This window comes from Ruditapes philippinarum, unplaced genomic scaffold (assembly GCF_026571515.1).
Source record: "Ruditapes philippinarum isolate M1 unplaced genomic scaffold, ASM2657151v2 ctg1063_1_1_1_1, whole genome shotgun sequence".
Taxonomy (NCBI): Eukaryota; Metazoa; Mollusca; class Bivalvia; order Venerida; family Veneridae; genus Ruditapes; species Ruditapes philippinarum.
The window spans coordinates 39102-64808 of record NW_026858757.1 but is presented as its reverse complement, the minus strand read 5'-3'; the positions used below and the strand labels follow the sequence as shown (position 1 = coordinate 64808).

General features: G+C 33.1%; 1 protein-coding gene across 3 annotated transcripts; it reads right to left on the bottom strand.

Moving 5' to 3' along the window:
- Window positions 1-3035: 3035 nt before the first annotated feature.
- Window positions 3036-23827, bottom strand: LOC132754136 (uncharacterized). Of its 3 annotated transcripts, XM_060744729.1 has the most exons (5): window positions 23722-23827; window positions 17290-17355; window positions 15953-16190; window positions 14826-14837; window positions 3036-12144 (listed from the first exon to the last, which is right to left on the bottom strand). In XM_060744729.1, the coding sequence occupies exons 3-5, from the start codon at window positions 16071-16073 to the stop codon at window positions 3116-3118; spliced, it is 9162 nt and encodes a 3053-aa protein (XP_060600712.1). In that variant the 5' UTR covers window positions 16074-16190; window positions 17290-17355; window positions 23722-23827; the 3' UTR covers window positions 3036-3115. The 3 variants fall into 3 exon arrangements, with proteins under 3 accessions (XP_060600712.1, XP_060600714.1, XP_060600713.1); XM_060744731.1 differs by lacking the exon at window positions 14826-14837; XM_060744730.1 differs by lacking the exon at window positions 17290-17355 and having other exon boundaries at window positions 23722-23825.
- Between the last annotated feature and the right edge of the window lie 1880 nt (window positions 23828-25707).

Below are 25707 nucleotides of genomic sequence, written 5' to 3'. Positions count from 1 at the left end.
CAATTTTTTGCTTTAGTTTTCTTACTTCGAAGCAAGATTAAATACATCATAACTTATATGTATATTTTCAAATATATATATATATATATATTATGCCTACACATGGATGTAACATACATGTATATACCAATAATTCACTCACAAAATTTGTTCTTAATGCTAGTTGCCATAGGAACATGATATGTTTGTTGATCAGCAGTTTTTGTATTAAATCAGTAAAAGAAGTAAAAAAAGACTGATTTTTCAAATAAAGAAGAAATACAGAGATCTTCAACATTAACATGTCTGTTCATTTTTCTATGAAAGAAAAAAATGCAGCATAATTCATTAATCTGGTACAAAACAGACATAGAGATTCCTGAATGCTTGAATTCTTCTGTAAGTAAAAAGTTAATATAAAATCTCATATTGCATGGTAACGTACAGGTACTTTAGGTTGTAGCTTATATGAAACATATAAAACAAAAACTCAAACTGACCGAAAATAATCCAGATAAGAAAAAGGTTTTTAAAACTGGATTGGTTTTTCTAATAATTTAGTCAAAACTAATACAGCCTGTCAAGTATGTTCATAAGAAAAGTCAAGATTTTAACAAACCAGTTTTAAAAGGACATGAAAGAAATCAGATATAAAACAATCTAACTCATTTGCTAAAGAGAGATGTTACCTTGTTTTAAGTAAGTCTTAACCACTACAACATGAGGCAAACCTCGTACATTTTTTTATCAAGTACACTACAGAGCAGGGGTATAATAAAACCATTTTATAAAAACGACAATACTCTTGTGTATTTTCTTTGCATTATACAAACATAGTGTAAAAACACACTCATTTTATAGTTACGCTTCAGTCATGTCAACAAAAGAGTGACTCTTTTATTTTTTAACCAGAAACAATTCTTATTTTGTGCATGTGATAAATAAAATATTAAATTCAAGTGGGTTTATTACTTATTTTATTGAACTCATTGAATATAACAATATTATGCTAGTCAAACAGACTCACATAGTATCATTTCATTCAACTAATTCAAAAAATTTAGTATTGAACCTACACACATTTAATATCCTTCATTTTATATAACCATATAAAATAAAAACATATTTCCACTTTTTTGTTGTTGATTTTACAAAAATGAAGAAAAAAACATATCCCAAGTAACAAATCAGATCAAAATAAGCAGCATCAAAAATATAGTATATATATGATAAAGAAAAAGAGAAACATGAATTCTAAGAAATATAGTTCAAAGTATCCATAAGATTTGTAAATCAAGAATAATTAATTTTATTTCCTTTTTTTGGCCAAAAAAGAAATTTTAAAGAGATCAGATCTTAAATATTTTAATAAATAATGACAATTCATTGAGACACTATTAATTCATGTAGAAAAGTGGTTTATTTTAAAGAAGTTGGTTGAGAAAACCAATTTTACATAAAAATACTGAATAAAAATATTAGCAAGGCACTTTCTTTTAAAAGAAATTACCTATGACATGTCCAAATACCCAGAAATTTCACTTCCATAATTAGTAGAAGGGGTAGAACTTTGGTGATAAAAATACCAGATTCTGTCAAACATTGTGAAATGTATTGCAAAATTTGTTGGGCTGAATTGTAATTATATACCCTTGTCTAGCCATATATTTGCTGCAAAAATAATTATTTTATTATTTCAATTTTGAAAAAGAATACTTTCCAAATACCTGTATTATTGTAGTGTATGAAAAAAATATGTTTGAATATTTCCTTACAAGTGAATGATGTGTGCAAGAAATCATTGCTAAACGAATAAAACCCTACTTAAAACAGCAGCATAACATAATAGTCCTGAACATTTTATTCAGTTTACATATAATAATTCATAAGTAACAGAGACATTCTATGTTACAACTCTTAAGAATCAACAGTAAGATTACAGAAACAACAAAACTGTTCATGAATTTTATAAAAAAAAGAGAAAAAAGTTTCATAAGATATATAGCTTTATACATTTAATTTACACAATCTGTGCTTTTGTCAAGAATTTAAAATTCATTTTACACATCCGGTGTTCACTTTAAATAGTTCTTATTTCTGTTCACAAGATATCTAACTTTCAACATGTCTAATTTTTAATTTATTTTTAGATGTTTAATTAATACAAGAGCTTACAAGATGTTTCATAAAATATTAAGTACCCAGTTTGTCTATGAAATAACAAGACCAAAATTGCATAAAATTTCTTATAAATGGCACAAAAATTTGACAGAAGAAAATAATAAACAAATCATATCACTTGCAAAAATAGACAAGTTAATTTGCAATTAAGACATTAATTAACTAGGCTCATGTGTAAATGCAATCTTTGTCTCTTCTTGTAAATTAATCTTCAAATTTTTCTTTAACAAAAACTTTCCTGTTTACTACTGTATTACTGTATTTTTTTTATAATAAAAAGCATATTAAATCTGACACAGTATTCCATAGCTTTCAATAAATAGATAACTACCAGTGTACAATTAGTGATAAAGGGAAATTTTGGTTTAAATTCAGTTGAAAATTTAAAAAAAAATCTTTTTAATTGAGATTTTTGACTGACCATACAAATTATTCCATGTCCTGGATAATTAAAATATATCAAAACTCATTAATCAATTAATAAATTAAATAATTAATTAACTAACAAGTCCATGCCTTCTGGTGAGATAAAATTCTTACCAGAAAATTTATCATTTATTGTAATATTTTAGTAAAAAAATCAACAAAATTTATTGGCTAAAATAAATGTTCTAAAAACAAAATAAAACAGGATTAAAAAGTACTCAAAATTACTCATTTTCATCTAGCTGCTTTGGAAAATAAGGGGGAAAAAACCAATAATAATTAAACAAAGGTAATTAAAATTGTCTAAAGGTTTCAGTTTAAGCCATGACTTGGTACAATGTATTACAACAATAATTTTTCTTTAAAAATCAAAAGAAACCTGGCAAACAGTTGATGGGGAAATAAACATAGGGAAAAAAAAAAAAAGAAAAAAAAAATAGGAAGAAAACTCCTATTAAATATTTCTATAACAGTATAAGCAAATAACAAAGAAAAATAATAAAAAAATATAAAACACATCAACTGTATGTTATACTGCGTCTAAGTCTGGGCAATCATCCCATGAATGGCTAACAGAATGTTCAGCAAGTTCGGTCTCCGTTGTATACAGTTCCTCACATATATTACACTTGTACATCTCCGATTTATGTTTCTCAAAATGCGTTTTCAAGCTGCTTTTGTAACCAAATGCCTTGTTACACATAACACATTTGTATGGTTTTTCTGCATTTGTGTGCGTTCGCATATGTTTTAAAAGTAGAACTGGACGGGCAAATTCCTTATTGCATATTTCACAGACCTTTAAACCACGTTTAGTAATATCCATAGCTGCTATGGCAGCCTCATCGATAATTGGATATTTTGATTTTTTCACCTTCACTTTGTTCTCATTTTTAATGTCAGATATATCTTCCCCCTTCTCAAAGCTTATGTCACTTTTTTCACCACTTTCATTTTCAAACAATGTATCTGGTTCCATATTATTTTCACTCTTAACTCCTGAAATGTCTTCTTTCATTTGATTAACTTTAGTGAATTCATACATACTTTGATCATTCACCATTTTAATTTTTGCAGGACAGTTTTGATTTTCAACAACATTTTCTACCTTGATCTCAGTGCAGGAAGGTCCAACACAAGATTCAGTCTTTACAGTATCTTTTGTTTCAGAAATAGCACTAATTTCACTGAAGTTTTCAGCAAAATTCTGAGACTTAAAATGTTTTGCATCACTTGATGCAGAGTTTTCATTACTTTGATCATCGACACTAAGTTTTCGTTTATCCACTTTCCTTCTCTCATGTCTGTTTTCACCATGCTGAGTGTTAATGTGGCGATTAAGACTAAATTTCATCGAGAATGGTCTACAGCAGTAATCACAAACAAACGGCTTCTCTTTTGTATGTGTCCTCATATGATGTTTCAGGGAACTTGGGGAGCCAGTTATCTCAACTCCACATTCACAGCATTTCCTTTTCTTATAACCACTATCAACTCCCCGAATTTTATCTTTATCAAGAAAATTTGGAGTTAATCTGTCTCGTTCATCTATTTCACTTTGCTCATTTTCGTATTCATCATTTTCGAAGGAACGATAAGGAGACTGAATTCCAGGCCTATTCTCAAGTGGACTAACTGTTTCATGTGCTTTTACCTTGTCAATAATGTCCATTAAGGCTTGTTTAACAAGTTCAGTGTTGCTTTTACCCTCTTCATTACTACCTTTACTTATAATATCAACTGCATTATCTGCACCAGATTCATTTCCAAATCTAGAATTACTATCTTCCTCCATGTTTTCCATGAAAGACTCAGACTCTCCCCCTTCTAATTTGTTGTCTGGGTCTCGTATAGTAAACAAAACACACAGTTCTTGCTCACTTTTTGAAAGATGTTCTTCAGGCAAATTACCTTTGGTCATTTGAGTTTTTATGCAAGATTTAATATGTGTATGAGTGTTGCATTTTTGAGAGAATTTCTTGTTGCATAAACCACATCTAAATGGTTTCTCTCCCGTATGTATACGCATATGATGTCTCAATCCAGCCATACATGACAATACTTTCTTGCATTCTTTGCATGTACGAGCAGCAGTCTTCTCTTCTTCGGACAGTGTTTTTGCAGAACTACGTCTTTTTCCTTCTGATTTAATTTGTTTTGGTTTGGAATCAGACAGCCATTGTTCCTGTTTTAATTGACTTCCCCAGTCAGGTAGAGGTCCTACTGCTTTCGCCTCTTTGTTTGGTGATGGACTGAGATCTGCCTGAAGTGTCATATTGACTGGCTTTTCTGTAAGATCGGTGGCATAGTCTTGAGACAAAGGTAATGTTTCCCTTTTAAATGAAGATTTAAATGAATCAAAGCCAGGTAGCTGTTGTTGTTGCTGTGGATATTGGAAACCCTGATGACCAGCAGATGTGTCATTTAGATTTGAAAATACACTTGAAAAGTTTGGCAACATGTTTCCTGAGCTACTTGTGGGCTGTGTCATGCTTGAACTTGACATAGACGGTAATGAAGAGCTTGAATTCATGCTGTATTGGTTTTGTTCCAGTTCACCTTGGTAATTCTGCTGAGTTTGAACAATTCCTGGATGATGAGCATACATTTCATTTGGGTATTGACCATAACTCATGTTTAACCCTCCTGGATGATTCTCATAATTAAAATGAGGATTATATTCTCCGAGGCCCGGCGGATGATGAGGGGGAGGTGCCCCTGGATAATGTTGGTTTTTCTGATGATGCTGTGATAAATCCATTGCAATTTCATAATTAGATGTACTGACATCACTACTGGTGCTGAGCTTTCTAGACAATGGTGCAGACAAACTCTCACTTCCTGGAGTGTCAGGCCCTGACCCCACAGTCTGACCTTCAGGTCCTGAAAATTCAGGAGTCCCTTCTTTGCTATCATTTTTCTTCCGGCATGACCTAAGGTGTGTATTAAGGTTACTTCTCTGGGCGAAAGTTTTGTTACAGAGAAGACAAGAGAATGGCTTTTCTCCTGTGTGAACACGCATGTGTGTTGACAGGCTGCTAGAATATGCTAACTCCTTGTTGCATATAGGACAAATGATACTTTTCTGTTTTGGTGAGGTAAGGGGATTTCCTGGTGTCTTTGCCTGAGGTGAAACCATGTTATTCAGAAATATATTATTCTGCGGAGAGATGATTGGTGTACCTGGTGTACTTGGATGAGGCGACTGTAAATCTGTACTTGTAGAACTTGGTGATTGCATTACAGGTGATTCCAATGGTACACCTGACTGGAAGTTATGAGACATTGAATCTGATTGGTTACCTAAATGCACCACAGAATTTGGTTGGCCTATTTCAGATTCTTGCCTTGTCTTTGACTGGCTGTATAGGTGACTCTGCTCATGCACTAAGGAAGAAGGCATTGAAGTTGTTTCCTCTTGTGTTGAACCTCTAACACCTTCCTGTGGTGTTTCTGTCTTGTGAACTTGGTGAGATTCATCAGCAACAAAAGGCATAACTGTTTTCTCAAGATCACCTATGGATGGTGCTATGTTTGAATTCTCATTCTCTTCTGCCTTAATAACAGGGACTGCTGGGAAGCTATGATCTGGCCAGCTCTTTAAATCTGGATGAGCAACTGCAGGATATTCTGGATTGAGACCAGATCCTCCTAAACCTTCTTGCTGCATACCAAGAACAGCATTAGCAATCTGTGCAGGTAAACCATCTGATTCAGGGTTTGAGCTTGAACTTTTTGGGACATCAGGTTTAACATCCATAGCTGGTCCAGGTTGAAGATTAGAAGCAACGCTATGTGGAAATCCTGGTGGCTTTTCTCCATAATTTGGATAAACTCCTGCCTGACTAGCATTAAAAGTATTAAAGTTTTGGATGGATGGAAGAGATTTTATAGGACTTCCACTAAATGTCTGTGGAGGTGGAGTGGGATACAGCTGGGGTGGCGTTCTGGTTCCCAAACTGCTCATTGGTGACCTGCTCTGATAGTTATACATGGCAGGCTGCATACTTGCATAGGTCTCCGGCTCAGATTTTATCTGATGTTTATACAGAGGTGAATTGCTGTAACCCTTATAATCTTGTGAAGGAACATCAAATTGCTGAGCTGTCTCGGACATATGGAATCCATAACCCGGACTTGCTGTCAAAGGCGCTGGTGACTTCCGTGACTTTTTGGTAGGAGTTTTCATACCAGTTAATGAATTCTCTGACATGGAAGGATCAAGTTGAGCATCAGAACCTGGTGTTGTTGGTGTTACATCTTTGTGATGTTTTGCCATATGTTGCTTCATATTACCTTTAAATGTAAATGACTTGTCACAAAATTCACATGTATATGGTTTCTCACCAGTGTGAATGCGATGATGAGCTTTTAATGTTGCCGATGAAGAGTATGTTTTGTTACAGATATTACAAACATGTGACCCCTTTACCTTCTCACCTGATGGCTGTTTACTCATGTCTTCAATGTCACCTTCTTCTATAGAAGACTGTGAAGATGGAGGCATTGGTTTTGTAACAGCTAGTGCTGCAGGCTGCTGCTGGTTTACATGTAAAGGTTGACCTTGAACTGGCTGCTGTTGAAGATGATGTATTGATGGAAGAGGTGGAGCCCACTGACTTGACTCTGTCTGAGAAGACGGTAACTGGCTAGGATATTGTTGTGGAGCTTGCTGATATGGAATTTCTGTATATTTATTATCACTCTGGCTTCCATGAGGAAATGGTGACATTAATTGTCCCGTCTCAGGATTTTGTGGAGCAGGAGATGTGTAATTGTTGAAATGGGCCTGTTGTGAGAGGTTACCATCAGATGGTTGAGAGCTGGAGTTGTGAGCTAATAAATGACTTGATGATACTTGATCAGATGGTACTTTTTCTTCCTTTATATCAGCAGTATTTTCAACTGTATTGTCAGATCTAGAAGTTCCTGACCCCTGAATATGTGCCTGCTTTTCTCCGCTTGCATTTACTCCCTGGTTTGTACTAGCACTGGGTTCTGAGACTGTGGGATGGCTGTAATATGCCTTATTATCTACATGCTGTGATGTTGTTCCAGTAAAAGGTGCCCCTACTGCAGGTGGTACCCCAACTGCAGCTTGAACTCCAGATGCATGTGAGATTCCAGTTGCCGGAGTCATTTTTGACTGAGCAATATCTGGCTTTGACTTGTGGTGTATATTTTCTATGTGTCTGGTCAGACTAAACTTTTGCGAAAACACTTGATTGCAAAGAGTGCAGATGTGTGGACTTGTTCCTGTATGCATTTTCATATGATTTGTGTAGTAGCTGGCTGAGAATGATTTCTTACATATGTCGCAATACTTAGATGGATGTTTTCTCTCACCTTGGTATTCCTTTGACCTATTCTTTTGTTTCATTACGGGAGTATCAGGAGACGGTTCAGGCAATTTTGGTGCTTGATGCATTTGCTGCGGACTTGAACCAGTCGACATGGCCTCAGGATTTGGACATGTCTGTGGTTCTGGTCTGTAACCAGGATGAGCTCCCATATGAGTATATTCACTCCCATAATGTGGCTGTTGCATAGGACTCATAGGTGGGGGATATGCTCCTGGCGGATATTGACTCATTCCATGTCCATAAGGGTCATAATAAACCGGATGGTTCTGATAAAATGGATGCTGCCGATGTTGTGTGAAATCCACCCCTTGCATTCCGTAAGGACTCATTGTTAAATCCTCAGGTTTAGGAGTAGTATCGCCGGACCTCTCTTGTGCCGAGTCAGGAGTTGAAGTATGACTGTAGTTTGGATGTGGACTGGATTGCATACCCGGAAAATGAGATGCTTGATTTGATACCAGAGTCTGCATAGATGGAAGAATTCCTTGTGATTGAGTCATGGGACTTGTTTGCATACCAGGCTCAGGATATTCTTCTCCTGTGTTTCTAATCTCTTCAAAACCTGGTAGTGCACTGGGAGATTCACTGGAATTTGGTTGACCATCGGCTGGTTTAGGACCATTTTTGGGCGGGCTTTTCTTCTGTCTCACTTGAGAATGTGTTAACATATGTCTAGTACAGTTGCTTTTAAATGAAAAAGCACGATTACAGATATCACAATGGTAAGGCTTCTCCCCAGTGTGAACACGCATATGTGTTTGCAAGGCCCCAGTGGATGTTAACTTTTTACCGCAAGTCTGACACTCGTATAACTGTTTGTCCTTGGCAGGATCTTGACTTCCATCTCCTGGAGGCAAAAACTGCCCATCCATCTCCTCCACAGCCCTATTTTGATAGTGTGCTAAATTTGCTAAATGGGCACTATACATATTTTGATCATATGCAACAGCTTGTTGCCCTGGGTAAGGAGACGGAGGATAGTGTTCAAGTTGTCCTGGATACTGGGGAGGAACTGGAAGACTGTAAGGATCCCCAGGAGGCTGAACAACTGGCTGAACTTGTTCTGTATATTCAAGAGGAAGACTTTCACTGGCTGGAACAGTACCATTGCTGTGTTCCATTTGCTTTACCAGGCTGGAATTAGGTGAACTGAGATCAGAATTTCGTTCAATGGAAGACAAAGGCCCTGTGTTTAAAGAAAAGTCCCCTCTACTTTGTCTCTCTTCAATAGAGGCACTTACATTCTCAGTTTCTGTACATTTATTTGGTAAAACATTTTCATTATTTGAAAAATCACTACTCACACTTGCTCCTTTAAAATCTACATTTGATACTTCAAAACTATCAAAATCAGTGTTTTTGTTCAAAGTTTTGTTTGAATCTGATTGAAACTCTGAAGTATTTACAGGTTTATTGTCCTTAACATCATTTCCTTGACTAGTTCTTTCATTTATATCAACAGAACCAATGGTAGGTTCAGAAAAGTTTCCACTTTCTATTGTCACACCAGATACAGTCCCAACATCTGTACCCTGGTTTTTCATTACATCTCCATTCTCACATTTAGAATCAACACTCTGAACTTTTGACTCCTCTAATGCTCCATTTGGAACATTTTCCGTCTTGAGATCACTTTTTTCCATTGTTATCACATTTTCATTAGCCATGCTTTTGTCTAGACCAATTAAGTTCTCATTAACATTTCCACATGTTTCATCAGCTCCTATAACTGTCTCTTTATTTACCATAGTCTCTAAATCTACATCAGTTTCAAGTTGCTTAATTTCTAAGAAATCAGCTTCATCTAAATCAAATATGTTCCCTTCAGAACCTTCAAATGAACTATTGTCAATGTCGTTCACACTCAAGTATTCATTAATTAATTCAGCATTATCAAATGTACTTATACTCTCAGTCTCTTCTTTATCAACTTTTTCACAATTCTTTGGGTTACTAGAAAAATAGTCCTCGCTTAATTCTGACTTTACAGAAGTCTTGGAACCATCAAAATCACTTTCACTGCTTTCAACTTTCACATCAAAAGAGGTTTCATAAGCAACTGGCACTTTCTCATTACGTATTTCACACTTTAAATTCACAGAACTATTTTCCCTGCTCACACGTCTTATACTAGAACCTTTTGTTGATAAATTAACAGGACATTTTGGTTCTAGATCCTTTTTTGAAGGATCTATTTTATGTCTGTTTTGTAAATGAGTCTTTAAATTCCACTGCTTTGTAAATGCGTGATTACAAACTTTACAAACGAATGGTTTCTGACCTTCATGAACCATCAAATGGTTCTGTAATCCATATGGTGTTGTCAATAACTTTCCACATATTTTACATTCAAATCCAGAGTTTGTGAAAGATTTCTGTATAATTTTCCTCTGTCTATAAACAGCAGTTTTTTCTTTATCGGATTTTTTTCTTTTCTGTACAAAAGTTTCAACAGCAACTGGATTTTCAGATTTTCTCCCTTCCTTTTTCCTTCTCCTTTCTTCAACTAGTTCCTTTATATGAATCACATCCTTGTTTTCAGTTTTCTTTATTTTAGAAATTGGTTCTGGGTCAACTATTTCTTCAGCATCATAAACATCTTTTACATAAGCACCATTTAAAATCTCTTTTCTTAATTCATGTAACCTTTTGAATGATTTGTTTTCACGATTTCTTAATGTCATACATGATTGTGTACCTAGGGTATGATATCCAAGCTCATCAGAGCTACTTTCAACTCCTTTGTCACTATCAAAATCAGCAGAGGTACAAAGTCCAAACCTCCCACCACAATTATCTGATTCAACTTTGATAGTAGTTTCTGATTTCTCTCCACCAAATGCAAAATGGCTGTCATAAATTTGTGGTTCTATATTAGAGAAATTTCTATTATAGTCAGTTTTAAAGTTAAAAAATTCATCCGTAGTCTTCTTCACAGCAGTGTTTTCCGATTCAACTTTTCCAAACCCAAATTGACCAGCAGTGTTCTCTACTTTATTGAACTTCCTTTTCTTTTCATTCACTAAAACATTCTTTATTTTAACAACACTGGAATCACTAGAATCATTGATATGTGTATTTGTATTGTCATCTGTTTCAACTTTTACAATAGGGATATCCCCATCAATTTCATCATAACAATTACTTTCAAAAGCAGGTTTAAGACAAGGTGCTGATTCATCAATAAGTTTATTTTTGTGTTTTATCAAATTACCAACAGTGTCACTTGGCTGATCTATAAGTCCAGGTTCCTGCTTCACTTGAAGTTGGTAAGAGTATAATGTCTTTCCACCATTAACAAGAATAATGTGGGAAATGGGGCCAGATGTTCCAGATTTTGGTGAAGCAGTTGGTGGTGATGAGACTTTCCTGCTAGGCAGTCCAGGATAAGGTGGCGGATCTTTACTAAACTTTTTCAATTGTTTTGCAAGGTCTATAACATTACCAGCACAATTTGGAATCAACTGATTTAATGCACAAACCTTTGAATTTGGAAAATGTTTGTAAGTTAGGTTCAAATGAGCATCAGGTGTACTGCTATTAATTGGTACTGAGGTTTTGTTCAGTGCATCACTTACTGATGATGAATGTTTCACAGAAGTAGTTTTAAATGAGGGCTCTTTTATATGAGGTATGGCCTTTGTTCCCTGTGAAATTATATTACTTACATCAACACTTTGAGACGTAGCGAATGTTAATCCCTGAGATTCACTAGTCACTATGGTCGACGTTTTTACAACTGACGATGATAAGCCTGCATTAATTGTATCTTTTTCACAAGTCGACCATATCAAGTCATCAGTTACAGTTGGCTCAGTTTGAGTCACATGATTCACTGTTAGTACATTTTTCTGTTCAATATATTCAACTGAATCTTTCTGAACAAATTTTTTTCTGCCATATGTTTCAAGAGAATTTTTACTGCAGAATTGAAGAGAAGGTTCTTCTTGTTTCAAGTCATTTATCTTTTTACTATCAGTCTGTTTTACAACACCGCTCAGACCAATCACACGAGAAGCATCTGTATCCTTTTCTTTAGACTTCCTTGGCTTTACTTCCACAGAATGGTCTTTGAGCTCTGTGAAACTGGTATTAGGTGAAAGATGACGTTTCTGGCAGCCTTTTAAATGACATGTGTAGTTCCACTTTCTGCTGAATGCGTGCTTACAAATCCCACAAACGTAGGGCTTCTCACCTGAAATAAATAACACACGAATGACCAACCTTATATATAGCTATATGTATAGAAATAACAAAAATTACATACAGTCAACTCCGCTTATAAAGAACTCAATGGGACATTTGAATATCGTTCGTTATATCTGAAGTTTGCTTAAAGCGAGAAGCAACAACTTCAGCTGACTTGTTTGGTTGGGAAAATTTGTCTTGCAAAAAAGCTATACCCGTCACCGGTCAACAGTGTAAACAGTATTTTCAACAGTGGTTAAGTTATGCGGGCCATTTTATTGAACAATATAGTATGCACATGTACATGTATTTGATTTATGTAGACGATAATTTCACAATTTATATGCATAATTTAAACATAAACAAAATGTTGAACTACATGAACATATTCATTTAGGCACTGTCTATTCATTAGAAAGTCCAATTTTAGTATCCAAAGAATCGCCTTTCGCTTTATACCAGTTTCTGGGGTCATTGCCATTTTACAATATAATGTTACAAAGTTATTGGATTTTGACAAAGCAATTGTATTGCAATACTTTTGTGAGAACATTTTACTAACATTTTTATTCCCTGAAGCCATAACTTAACTGTGCAGTCACTTGTTTGAATAATTATCAGCCAGCGTATTTATGTACTAATCTTTAATCTAGCGCATCCCTATAATTCAATTATAATAGTTTGTTTTAACTGAAAAAATATATGTGTTTTTTGCCGTTTGGGACTTAAATGGTTCGCTATAGCCGAAAAAAATTTATTTTAAGCGAGGAAGTATTAAGCGATGTGATTTAATATAAAATAAAGAAGGAATCAACCGGGGATTTCAGAATTAGTTTGCTTTTAACAATAATTTGTTATAAGCGAGTTTGTTATAAGTGGAGTCGACCATACAAAGAATTTAAAGCAGCATGTCTCAAGATTCATGCTGATTTCATTTAAATTTTGGAAATGGATTTAAAAGTGAAATACAGCTTTAAGCATACATGTATGATGATATTAATTATGTGAACTTATTTCTACAATATTATTTAAGGGTCTCCACTAACGTTTTTTGGCATGATAGTACTGAAACTATTTTTTGATGAAAGTCTGGACCAGTAACTTATAAGCATATTTGCTCACTCTGTTCTTCTTCCATAATTTCTTTGTGAAAAATGTCCGAAAAAATGAAAAGCATTGAAATCTTTTAGTTCAAATGGTCCTAAAAAGGAAGAAAAATTATGATATTTATTTTAATTCTGTGAACATTTCAATTGAATATCTCAAGCAATAATTGAGATATTTGACTTTACAAAAAACTTTTACCAAAATTTCTACGTTAAAAAGGGGCATAATTCTGTCAATATTGTAGGCAGAGTTATCCAACTTGTCTTTATTATCTTTTGCATATATTATTCTTTTGTCTATATAAAAAATTCTTCAAAAAACGTTCTTTGGCTTTTTGACCTCAGTGGATTTCATTTAATTAATGATGTAAGAGAGCTAAGTCTCTAAAATGAACAACTTTATCATACAAGCTTGGAGAATTATTGCATATACCAGGTATCTCCAGTCATTTTTAAACTATTTGTAACTAAGGACTTATTCTTGTTGAAACACAGAGCAAAATGTATGAAATGACAAACAATTTTATAACAGAAAATTTACAGTTTTACAATATATGTACATTTAATGAAACTTAAAATGTCCAGCTTTGGTTATGGTAACAAAAGAATTATTTTACTTTGGTATTTTAGTAAAATTGAGGTAATTTATTCATCAGAATATCGTAAACCTGGTCTTGAATAAACACAATCATTATCTCAAATCCAGTATGAACCAGGGTTTGAAGATACAGTCTATTCCACTAATAATGAGATCGGTTTTAACAAGGAACAATGCATAGTCCTAACGATCTCTTTTTATCAGAAGTTGACTGAATCTTTAAACTGAAATATATAAACTTTCTAACTAAAAGAACAAAAACATAGAGGTAAACTTGAAACACATGCAAAACTTGAAAACACTTAACAAGTTGTGTCATTAAAGGTGGCACATGTCCCACCCACACAACTCCCATATGTTCTGCCTAAACCCCTCCAACATGTTCTGCCTAAACCCCTTTGCATGTTAAGCTATAACTCCTCCCACATTTTCCGCCCAAACCCCTCCCCCAAAAGATTATATTGAAAAAGGAATCGTGCAAGGAATGCTGCACATTGGACCAGATTATTTCAGACATCATTTAAGAATGATAAAGAATCACACACGAAAAACGTTTCATTTTAGGCTTTTTAAATTTTGTGTCGTAGACGCTGTCCTGGCTCTTATCCTAGTTTCATGTTAAAATCTTTCATGGTTTTGAATTCATTTTACTTAATAAACAATTTTCATAAAAATTCTAAGAAAAAAGTGGCGTAATATAGCTTTCAGAAAAATGCCACTTGTCTAACAACTTTTCATTGTCATGGATAACAAGAATTTCAAAGAACATGTCAATATCTTTCTTAGTTTTAAAATCATTCTATTTTCAAAAGGGCTTTGACAAAAATTCTAAGCCTTTGTGCAGATAAAATGTTGGTGACAGACAGACAGATGGCAGACAGCTGTAACAGTTGATACTTTAATCTCACATTGTGCTAACACAAGTTTATAAGCTGAATGAACTCGTAAAAATCAACAGTTGATAAAAGATAACAGTGCTTTTACCGTGTGACATTTCTGTAAAATTAAAAGCATTATAGTCAATTGCTTGAAATCACCAAATATTAAAGTATCAAAAAATAGAAATCCAATCTCAGAAATGTTTTTGTTAATAAATGTAGTGTGGCTTTGAGAGCATGTGATGACTGGAATACCCCAATATCTGAATACCAGTGGGGCTATGCTGTACTTAAATATTTCATCCTTTACCTTTTTTCCCTTACAGGTAATTATGCTTCTTTAGCTTAATATGCTGATTACAGTTTTCTACTCAGTACACATTATGCATACAACTTTCGAGATTCAGCAAAATGACGAAATGACATATCCCCCAGCCTATTTTATCTGACCTGAATAAAGGAAATTATGCTTTCAAGTTTAAATAATACAACTCCTTAAAGTCATAGTTGTACTTACAATTAGGAAAACACAACTTTAAATGTTAAAAATTTCTGAAATATTCCATTCTTCTTTGAGCAGTGGTGTAACAAGTAGTAAGAGGCAGTTTAAAGTATTAACCTTGTCACAAGTTGTGTCCCTAATTTTCCTCCCGAGTGTTCCTTAAAATTTCATTCAGTGGACCCTTTGTAACTAAAATGATTTGCTCTAGAAGCAGTGTTCGAAATTAGCAGAAGTCCGATAGCCCCTGACTACTAAATTACTCACCGGGCTACCAACTTTGCACAGTAACAAGCCCAACCAGGCTATACATATTTTCAGAGGCAATATAAACAACTGTTTTGAACAAATGAATTGTGCTAGTGAAATGTCTTTTGGGCTAGTGAATATTCCAATCTAGTAGTCCTACCAGCCTAGTGGATTCAAATTCGAATTTCTTACACTGCTAGAAGCATCACTGACATTGAATTTTAATAGATGAGAAATTGTGCTTGGGAGTAACAAGTTTCTATCTAATTTCCATAAGAGTACTAACTACTTTTGAAAGATAACTCAAGTTGAAAGAAAAATAGATAAATATATTAAGGCTGCCTATAATTTTTAATGCACTGTCATCATTCGAAATTTTCATGGATTCTTATTAATCATCAGAATAATAGGAGCTATTTCTTTTCATTAATATTTTTTTAAAATGTTACATGTACCAAATAAAACTCCAGTTTTCTGTTATTTACCTGTATGAAGTCGTCTATGTATGTTTAAACCTTCTGACGTAGTTAAAACTTTATCACAGTCGGGGCATTGGTATTCGCGTTTCTTGCGTGGCCTCTGTTCCATCTGTGGATCTGAGGGCATGAGGGTGAATTCGACACGACCATGGCACAATGATGGTGACAGCAGTTCTAGTGGAGGGCAAATGAAGCATCGGGACTACACAACAATCAAGCTGATTGACTTACTGATTAACGTATACTGAAAAATAACACAAGATCATTTCTTGAAATTCTTCTACAGTTTTCAACACATAAAAATAAAGAATAATGGTTTTGTGAATGTGACAGTAATAAATTTTGAAACGTGTTGTGTTGGCACTTATAAGTTCAATACAAGCATTGATTCACCTTGGCATAGCCACCAAATTACTATGTGTGACAAAACTGCTCTTCAAGTAATTAAATTAAATTGATTTTTTGCTTGTAAAGCCTTTTTTTGCATGCTCTTCACATGGATTTCACTATTAAGTGATATTAAGTTATTCTCGTCACAGAGCCCCTTAATTTTACTTAAAAATAAATTCTCTAGGCATGTAACTTCGTAATAAGTATTTTTGCAAGTAACTGTAGGCAACACTGTCATAATAATACACAAAGGTCCACCTTTGACTTTCCTGCACATTATAGTCTACATGTTTCAAATAATATAGGAAAATACCAACCAAAGAAAGCCTATTTCATATTTCATTTTTTTTACAAATTGAGATGATTACAATATTTTTTGTTCGAAGTTATGCATCATCAATGCATGCAAGATTTTCCACCCAAACACACAAACAAAAAAAAGACTTTTATCATTCATGAAAATTTCTAAAAAGTCAATATTGTACATGCCAAAGCAGATTTTAATACATGGAGAAAACTTGAAAATAAATTGCCTAGTCTTTCTTCCATTTTTCTTTAACCTAACAAGGACCAATCAGAAAGCCTGTTATATATCCATTATTAAAAGATTTTATTTAGCAACAAAATGCTTCAGATCAATCAATGGAAGATTAATACATGTACCTGTACTTTTTGCTACAAGCAGGTCTTTTGGACTATTTTTTTTTTTGGGGGGGGGGGGGGGGGGGGGGGGACGGGGGGGAGAGACAGTGTCAAAAACTGTTAATGGCAAACCAATACATGTACTTTTTTATAAAATATGGAAAATCAATACATGTTTTTTTTATAAAATAATCTGTATACAAACTCCTGTACCTTTTTATTCATTCAACACTTATTAAAATCAGAGTTAAATGCTTTTTTGATTTCTGAAATATCTATACCTTTTAAAATAACTGGGTTAGTATTTTTACCTTGGAAAATTAAACAGGGTTCATAACACACAAAAGAATTCATCTACTTCTAAATCACCCATTCTCCTGAAAATGCAAAAAAAAACACATGCATAATTAATAAGTTAGTATTGGAATTTCTAAAGCTCTAGGTTTTGCAAAGTGCCATACAATATAAAAGCAACTTTTTATCACTGACAAGAAATTGACTTGCTTGAGGGAAACAAATCTTAAAAACAAAGATTACATGTATATAAATATAAAATATTTGAACATGAAATAATTTGAGGCCAATGCATGCAAAGTTTAGTAGATGTTGTATTAACAAATTTACAAAATCAATTATATCATCTATGCAACTGTAGCTATGGTAATCAGTTTTCAGATATCAATTTTACATTAATTTATCAATACATGTATATCTAGTATTATCTACAAGAACATAACACAAGTATCTTATATAAATTTAAAACCAAAATTAAATTGTATTAATTGATTAAAATTATACATTGCAACAGGACAACAATTTTCATTATTGCTAACCAGTAATAACAATTTTCATTAAGGATTTTGGGATTGGGTTGCACAAACCATGCATGTAGTTTAAACTAAAATACACATACATTCTCTCTTAAAACTAAAGCTACAAGCCTTCATACAATGCAATTATTTTCAAATCTTTAATTAGGCCATCCTTAAAAAAATGTTTGTTTGCAGTAACCCGACACAGAATTTTCAAGGTGGGTAGGTAGGTCGATTTTTTTTTTTTTGATTTTTTTTTTTTATTGAACTGTACTCCCAAATAAACATGGAATTTCAAAATGCTGAACAATATTTGCTTTGATAATCTGGTAACAATTAATAAATTGATAACTGAATTCTAATTTAATAAGAACTACATTTTATTTCTTCTATTAACCTTTAAAAGAACGAAAACAAAGCACAAGGCATAATTTTCTGATTCAAAAAAAAAAAAAAATTATTCAGACCATGAAAAAAAAAAATTGAGTAGGGGCAAATTTTGTGAGTTGGTCGCGTTACTGCAAACAAACATTTTTTTAAGGATGGCCTTAATTGGAAATATATTGCCAAAATAATTCATTAAATTAAAGGAGGATGACTAAATAAACATAAATCAAATAGTTCAGACATACATGTATATATCAGATGCATTTACAAGATATTGTGAAATACATTAAAATAAAAATATGAACTTTTTGTACGTTCTTTTTTTCATTCCCTGATTTATAAGCCAACATTGAGTGAAAAGCGATAACACCTTTCATTTTGTTTTTGCACAAATAGATAATTACTCCAGAAAAAACAGGATAAATGATCTGAAATTTGACACCCAAGTGATTGGCATATTCCTACGTGAAATGGTGTAAAATCTAAAAAAAATAAAAATAAATCAATAAAAATTCAAGTACAGCCATGTCAAAAAACCTTTGTAAAGTCACTCTAAGAATTTTAAATTCTGACTTCAAATCTCAAGATCAATTATGATGGCATGAAACTTATTGTTCAATGACAAAAAAAAGCTTCCTTTTCTCTTGTTTACAATATCAAAGGATATATAATAAGTACTTTTAAGCAATTAAACTATTACTAAAAAAATCATGCAGATTTTATTTATTGCTTTTTCAAGGTACAACAACAGTACTGTCAAGGCTACATGTCAATCATTTGATAAGGCTTCCTCATAGTCACTAGTGGAAATCTTACGTAATTTGCCCATTGAGGAAGTGGACAGACATTACTTGTCCACAGCTTAACAGCTTGCATAAATAGCCAGACATTTTTTCATGGGTGGTGGAATGGTCTCTTGCCTTAAATTTCATAAAGGAGCAATAGACAAGTATCAAGCAAATAAATTTAATAAAAATATTTTTTTGCTATTTTTTTCTTGAGGATATTGAAGGCATTGTTATTTTATCTTTTCACTTTCATTTCTTTTGACAAACAACAAACAAATAAAAGTCTGCTCCAACATTTTGATAGAAACAGCTGTATATGTAGCAGGGAAAACAAATTTGAGTGGCAAAATTGGCAAAGAGGTTTAATATGTTCTAAAGCTGATATTTATTTCTGTTTGCAACTGTAATTAAATTTTAATTCTTTCTAACTATTTACTGCATCCCAAGGGATACAGACTTTCATTTTGTAGGTCGGTTTTATATGTTCTTCATATACTGACAGGAGTGGATTCCGACACAGGTATTTACTTCCAATAAAAACCCTGTTTGTACTAATTATTGTCCTTCAGAAGCTCTTTACTTCTAGGTAATACATACATGTGTGCTTTAATATGGTCATACACTAGTTCGTTAACACTATCCCAAAAATGCCTGATATAGTTTTTTTCTTTGTTCAGTGGTTATCAATCTATCAACTCCTTTTTAATCAACAATATTCGGATGTCAAGAGTGCTATACCTGACCTCTTCTACTAGCGATAATCATTTGCAGAGTAAACATTAGAATATCCAAAACTTCAGCATTTGCTGCTGAATATTGCATATCACTTTGAAAATAAAAATTTTAAACACCCAAGCTTTCATTTGAATTAAATCAGCATCATTACATATCTGTCTGGACACATGGTACTGTAGTGTGATTTTGATACTCTCCTTGATTGACCTCAGATATAAGTGTCAACATAATCAGAAATAAACAAACTACCTAGCTGTTCCGTGCGAAATATTCAGATCTCCAGGGTTCGACACTAACTGTTTTAACAAGGGATCCCATAGGAATCCCTGAGATTTAATTCAGGGATTCCTCCTAAATGTCAGGGATTCCTCAGATCAAAGTAGTAAAATATAAGGGCGAAGAATAACAAGGGAGTGCAGCAATCCGATTTCAAATTCTTTTTTTAAAGACCACATACATGATATATTGCCTTGTTTCAGATGCAGAAAATGTAGTTTATGAGCACTTTGGGTTTTTTTGTTTGCTTGGATTTTTACGGCATGTCAACACATAACTGGCCATATGAGCCCTTTGGAAATATTGCTGTTTAAAGTTTTAAAAGTGTTTCAAAGTGTTTACTTTACTAGTATATATATAATTGGACTGCTAAGATAAGTTAAAACATAATACATTTTTTACATGCACGTAAACAGAATAATATTAAGCTCACCCACTGAAAAAGAGTTCGATTTGAAAATAAAACCTGTTTTCTCCCTGGGGTTGATAATTGTGAACCAGTTTCTGTAAATGAAGGTATAATGCAAGTGACTGGGCAATGGGACTTAGGGTTTGAACTTTTGAAGTTAAGTAGGAACTGGGGAAACATTTTCCCAGATAGCTTAGGGTTCACTGAAATAGAGCCAACATATCATCTGTAGATCTTTAAAAACTTACAGGTAATGATTAGGCTCCATATTCCAGTAAGTTCTGGTATGGATAACTTTTGGAAAATATTTACTTTCATGTCATTTAAAAAGAAATGTTTAATTATGATCACTTTGAAAAAATTAGTGATTTTCAGCTTACTGTACACTTTTTGTGTTTAATAGATTGTTGAAAATTAAATATTTTGTTAAATATTTACTAAAGCTAAAATATCAAGAAAAAAGTTTTGTTTGCATTACAAGTAGGGTACCTTCAAATGATTTCGTTTTTAAAAGTAAAAGGTTGCTCCAAGTCCATGACAGGATGTGTAATATCCAAATTTATTGTTCTCAATTTTTACACTGAAATGTCCGATTCTTTTCCTCCCTGTGTGTATTGATTTTTTTTAAGTTTTGACATATGCCACATCAAAGGCACTCACCGCATACAGCAGTCATGTAGTTCAGAACACTGATTGGCCCAAAGAACTGTCAGATGAATTATACGTCATTTGGTGTATGTTTCACCTAAGGATTTTTCTATTTTTTTGACGGTAAATTATGCGTGACCTTGATTGACCTTAGAACACTTCAGTCTTTAGTTAGACAATATATTTTAGCATTTAAGGCTGCAGAGTTTCAAATTTATGATTTTAAACTGAAAAGTATGGATTCTTTTTATTCTATTTATTAATTAATTTTAATTATACTTTTGCTGTACTACAGGGAGAAAAAAATACATCAGTAATCTTTTTGTTTTTTCACTTTTTTTTACGAAAATTTACAATGATCATAAATGCCAAATTTTGGCACACAAAAAAAACAAACATGTACATTTTTGTACTTGTTAACTTCGTAGCTACCGCCGGCAAAGCCAATCTGCACATATCTGAAGTACACACCGCTCGTGTAAAAAATTATACGATAATTATATTTCTTTCTTGAATGTTCACAACTTAATATTATGAAGTCAATGCATGATATAAAATTATTTAAGAATGTTTCTTTAGCCAAAATATTTTTCATTATATATCGCAAATAAGTTGATAGCAGTCACTGCACAAAGGAAATCTGACGTACATGATTCAAGAGCGTAGATAATCTGGTTCCCAGCGTACTTCTGCAAGATAATGAAATGGTAAGGGCAGGTAACCCAGGCTAGAGCGTAGATTTTACCGGCGGGATTTTTCTTTTCTTTCTTGAACATTGCAGTTGTGCCAGTCTTTATTAACACTTTTCTTGAATATTTGTGACTCAATGATATTAATTCAGACAATTTCAAAAATTTACACAGCAATTTTTCAGGGATCCCAACGGAATCCCCAGCTAGGAATCACAGAGATTCCTCCCGACTTTTTGGGATCCTCGGAATCCCGGGATCCCGTTAATGTCGAACCCTGATCTCTACCTTTAAAATTATGAAATCTGTGAGGAAAAATGTTCAAAAAGTGTCCGGTTGATGGTCCCAGACCAGTAACTAAATACACATAAATATCACATTTTATATCTCTATCACCAAGCTGTTGCCTCTATATGCCAAATAACTTTCCAACAGCAGATTTTAAAAAGAGGCCTCCCATGGACTGGAAATATTGGTATATGAAATTATTCATAAGCATAGTCAACAAAATTCGGAAAAAAACAAGGCAATTAAATGTTCCCAGTTGTAAAGGACAGCATTTTTTATTTACTTCACATAATTTCACATGTCTACAGGCAATTGCAGAAAAAATAATCTTGTCTGCCGGAAAGTAAGGCATAACATTTCAGCACCCCTGGATATTACTTCAATTCCGATGATTGATTATTTGAATATTTACAAACTTAATACATGTATTTAGATGTGCTTATGCTTAGTGTTGGGTATCGGACTCAAAAATCACTATCGATAATCGGACCACCCAAATCGATTGTCTGCCGATAGTATTATCGCATTTTTATGGTCCTTTTTTCTTTTAAGGTACCAATCCTTGTATGTATTTTTTTATACCATAGTGACCATATTTTGAGAATAAACTCTTGTCTCCAAGATTAAAGTAAGATTTACTCTTTGAATTCAAAACAAACAACACAAATACCTAATACAACTTTGCGACAGGCAATTTTTGTATTAAACAATGTACAACTTTATGGCAGTCAATATTAGTACCAGTCAACAGGTCAAAATATTGTAGATCAGTTATTTAACTACAGTAGATATGTATGATGTCATTATTATTATGTTATTTATAATATTATGTTATTACACACTATAATTTTCTAAAGTACATGTAGTATTAACAATATAGTATAAGCAACTCAGTGGTGGTAGAACACTGAAAATAATCGATTTTTAAAAAGGATTATCGATTGTGGCCGATTTTGGGTTGTTCCGATTAGTTATCGATTTTCAGAGACAATCGGAACAACACTACTTATGCTTATAATTTTTAGTTGCTTTAATATCTTACTTCCATGTACTTAATTGTGCTTATGCTTATATTTTCTTTTTAGCTGCTTTACTTTTGTTTAGTTCATATACTATTGTTTGTCGGAAAATAGCTCATGAGCTAATGTTTTCTGTTTATATGTATCCAACGTAAAATAAATTTTCTTGTATCTTGTATCTTGTACCAAATTTAAACAAATTATTATAGACATAATATGTCTATTATATATGTGATTTATGTCGTCATTCTCATGTAAGGTAACACAGAATCAGTATTCTACCACAAGTAAACTCTATGTACAAATAAATGCAGTTTCAAATTATTATCTATATTTTATATCTTCAAAACTTAAAATGACAACAAATAGTGCATTGGGGAATTATGCCCAAATATGCAACATGCCTAAACATGAAAAACAATCATCAAGTAGTTTAAGCGAAGTATATGATTCCTATGGGTCAGAAAGTGTTACAATATGCTTCTGTACTGTAATATAATTGATATACAATGTTTTAACAACATTAATTTGCTTTAAATAGCCATTGTGTTGGTATGGTAGCGTCTCCCTGGAATTTTGGCAAAAACGCAAAAGTAGGTCAAGATGAAATCAAGTATTTCTGCAAAACCTCTTCATTGTTCGTTGGTATTTTACAAAATTATGAAAGTCTGAATACTACCTAATACACTTACCATGGTAATAAAATGCTCACGTTTATAATATGTACTGATTTTTGTGTAAATAAAATGTTTGTTGCGTTTTTGTTGTGCGATAACCTCCGCTATGCAAATGGCGAAGAGTATTCTAAAAAGCGTTGATCCGAACCCAAATAGTAATATTTTCGCGGAAAGAAATTAATGACCGAAAAGGAGTGGTATATGCTATTGAAATATGCGTCACCCTTTGACTGTTAAAGGTCCATTATTCCCCAGAAATGCTTTTGTATTTTTCAAAAGTTTTTTTTTCTTTTGGTGGCCTATTATATCTTCCAAAAAATTACATATATGCTATTACCTGAAGCCTTTTTTGCTTTGACAATTGTACAGTTATAGTAAGATAATTTATTGTTTTGTATTGAAGTCAAAATAATTTTTAGGACAAATTATTGCCTATTTAAAAAAGATTTTAGGAAACTTCATTAATAAGTAGGAGAATTAGCATATAATATCTGTGATCCACTAGAAAGGGTAGCAGAGACTGAGTTACTTTGAATATAGACTTTTCCATTTGTTATCTCCCCTTATTGTTCGTACACTTCCATTCTAGCTAGATAAAAACAGACACATGTGAATTAAATTTAGACCTTTAAAGATATACTATGCTCATCCTTAAGTAAAATATTATAATAACAGAAATTTAATGAAATCTAATTTAAAATTTAAGATAGTAATTATCAATATTTTCTAATATCAAATTTGAACATAGTATATTTTTTAAAGGAATTTAAATAAATACATGTGTATCATCAAAGTACCAGTTTCCTGGTGTGTCTGATTCATCTCCATATTTCCGAGCTTTTTTACCCTCACACTGCATGAACCTTAGCTACCTGTATAGAACCAGGCCATCCTGTACATCTACACAGTCTGATTAGGCTCTATACTGTGGATAGCTCTATTTTGTTTTACCTTTATATTGAAATCCCTTCAATTTAATGGAATGTTCCATTTTCAAAGCAGGGTAAATCAATCAAACAAAATCTGCAGGTTCAGGGCTAAGAATTTGTCAACCCATAATTTATGGTACAAGAAAAGTAATTAATTTCTGTAGAAGTCATTAGTATGTGCCTGAGGAGTCTGATAACTCCATGAAGTCAGGTTCTTTCTGTATTCCTGTTATCATTTGTATTATCAATAATCTGTCTCTATAGTCAAATTTACTTTAATACAAGTCATGTCTTTTTTTGAAAATCTAACCTTCACATCCCCAAAAAGTATTTGTTTTGTAGAACTTTTGCTTAGATTTTTCATTTCAGACTTAGTATAAATATTTGATGAGTTTTTATTTATGTTGAAAGAGTTTAAGTCATAATGCCACTATTAATGCTTTGATGTGTAAGGATCCAGCTCCCTCCTTCCATTTATCAACATTCTATTTTCTTTTTTTTTTTGTTGGATTTTATATCACACAGGTTATATGGCAATTTTCCAGCTTTACTGGTTGAGGAAGACCTCAGGTGTCCCTTCTTGTATTATTTCAGGCAGTAGCTGATACCTATGTAGAACTAGCCACCTTACACGAGCTGACTGGATAACTTCCTTACATGAAAGGATTCAGAGCCCCTAACCGGATTCGAACCCACTGTTGTGAGGGGCAAGTAATTAAAGTTTGAGGCCTTAACAACTTGGCTTTGGACTCCCATAATTCTATATACATTTTGTAATTTTGAACTTTGACATTATATTTTAGGTTTTTACTACATAATGGTAAAAAAGATGTTGATTTAAACAATTTCTATCATGCAACAAGAAAATGCTAAAAAAATTGTTACTTGAATTTGTCAACCTTTCTAAGTTTGCTTGCATTCAGAACAACTTTGTCTGCTAATGATATTATCAAAACAAGACCTGTTGGTTGACAGTGTGCTCCACTTTTCTCAGTGCTGGATAGTTAAATACAAGCAATTTAGAAAAAGGTATAGAACTTTGCAAAAAATAATTGTAGGATTACCTTCCCTT

What these genes read in the sequence shown, in the direction of transcription:
- LOC132754136 (XM_060744729.1), bottom strand. Translation starts at nt 16,073, where the DNA reads ATGCCCTCAGATCCACAGATGGAACAGAGGCCACGCAAGAAACGCGAA.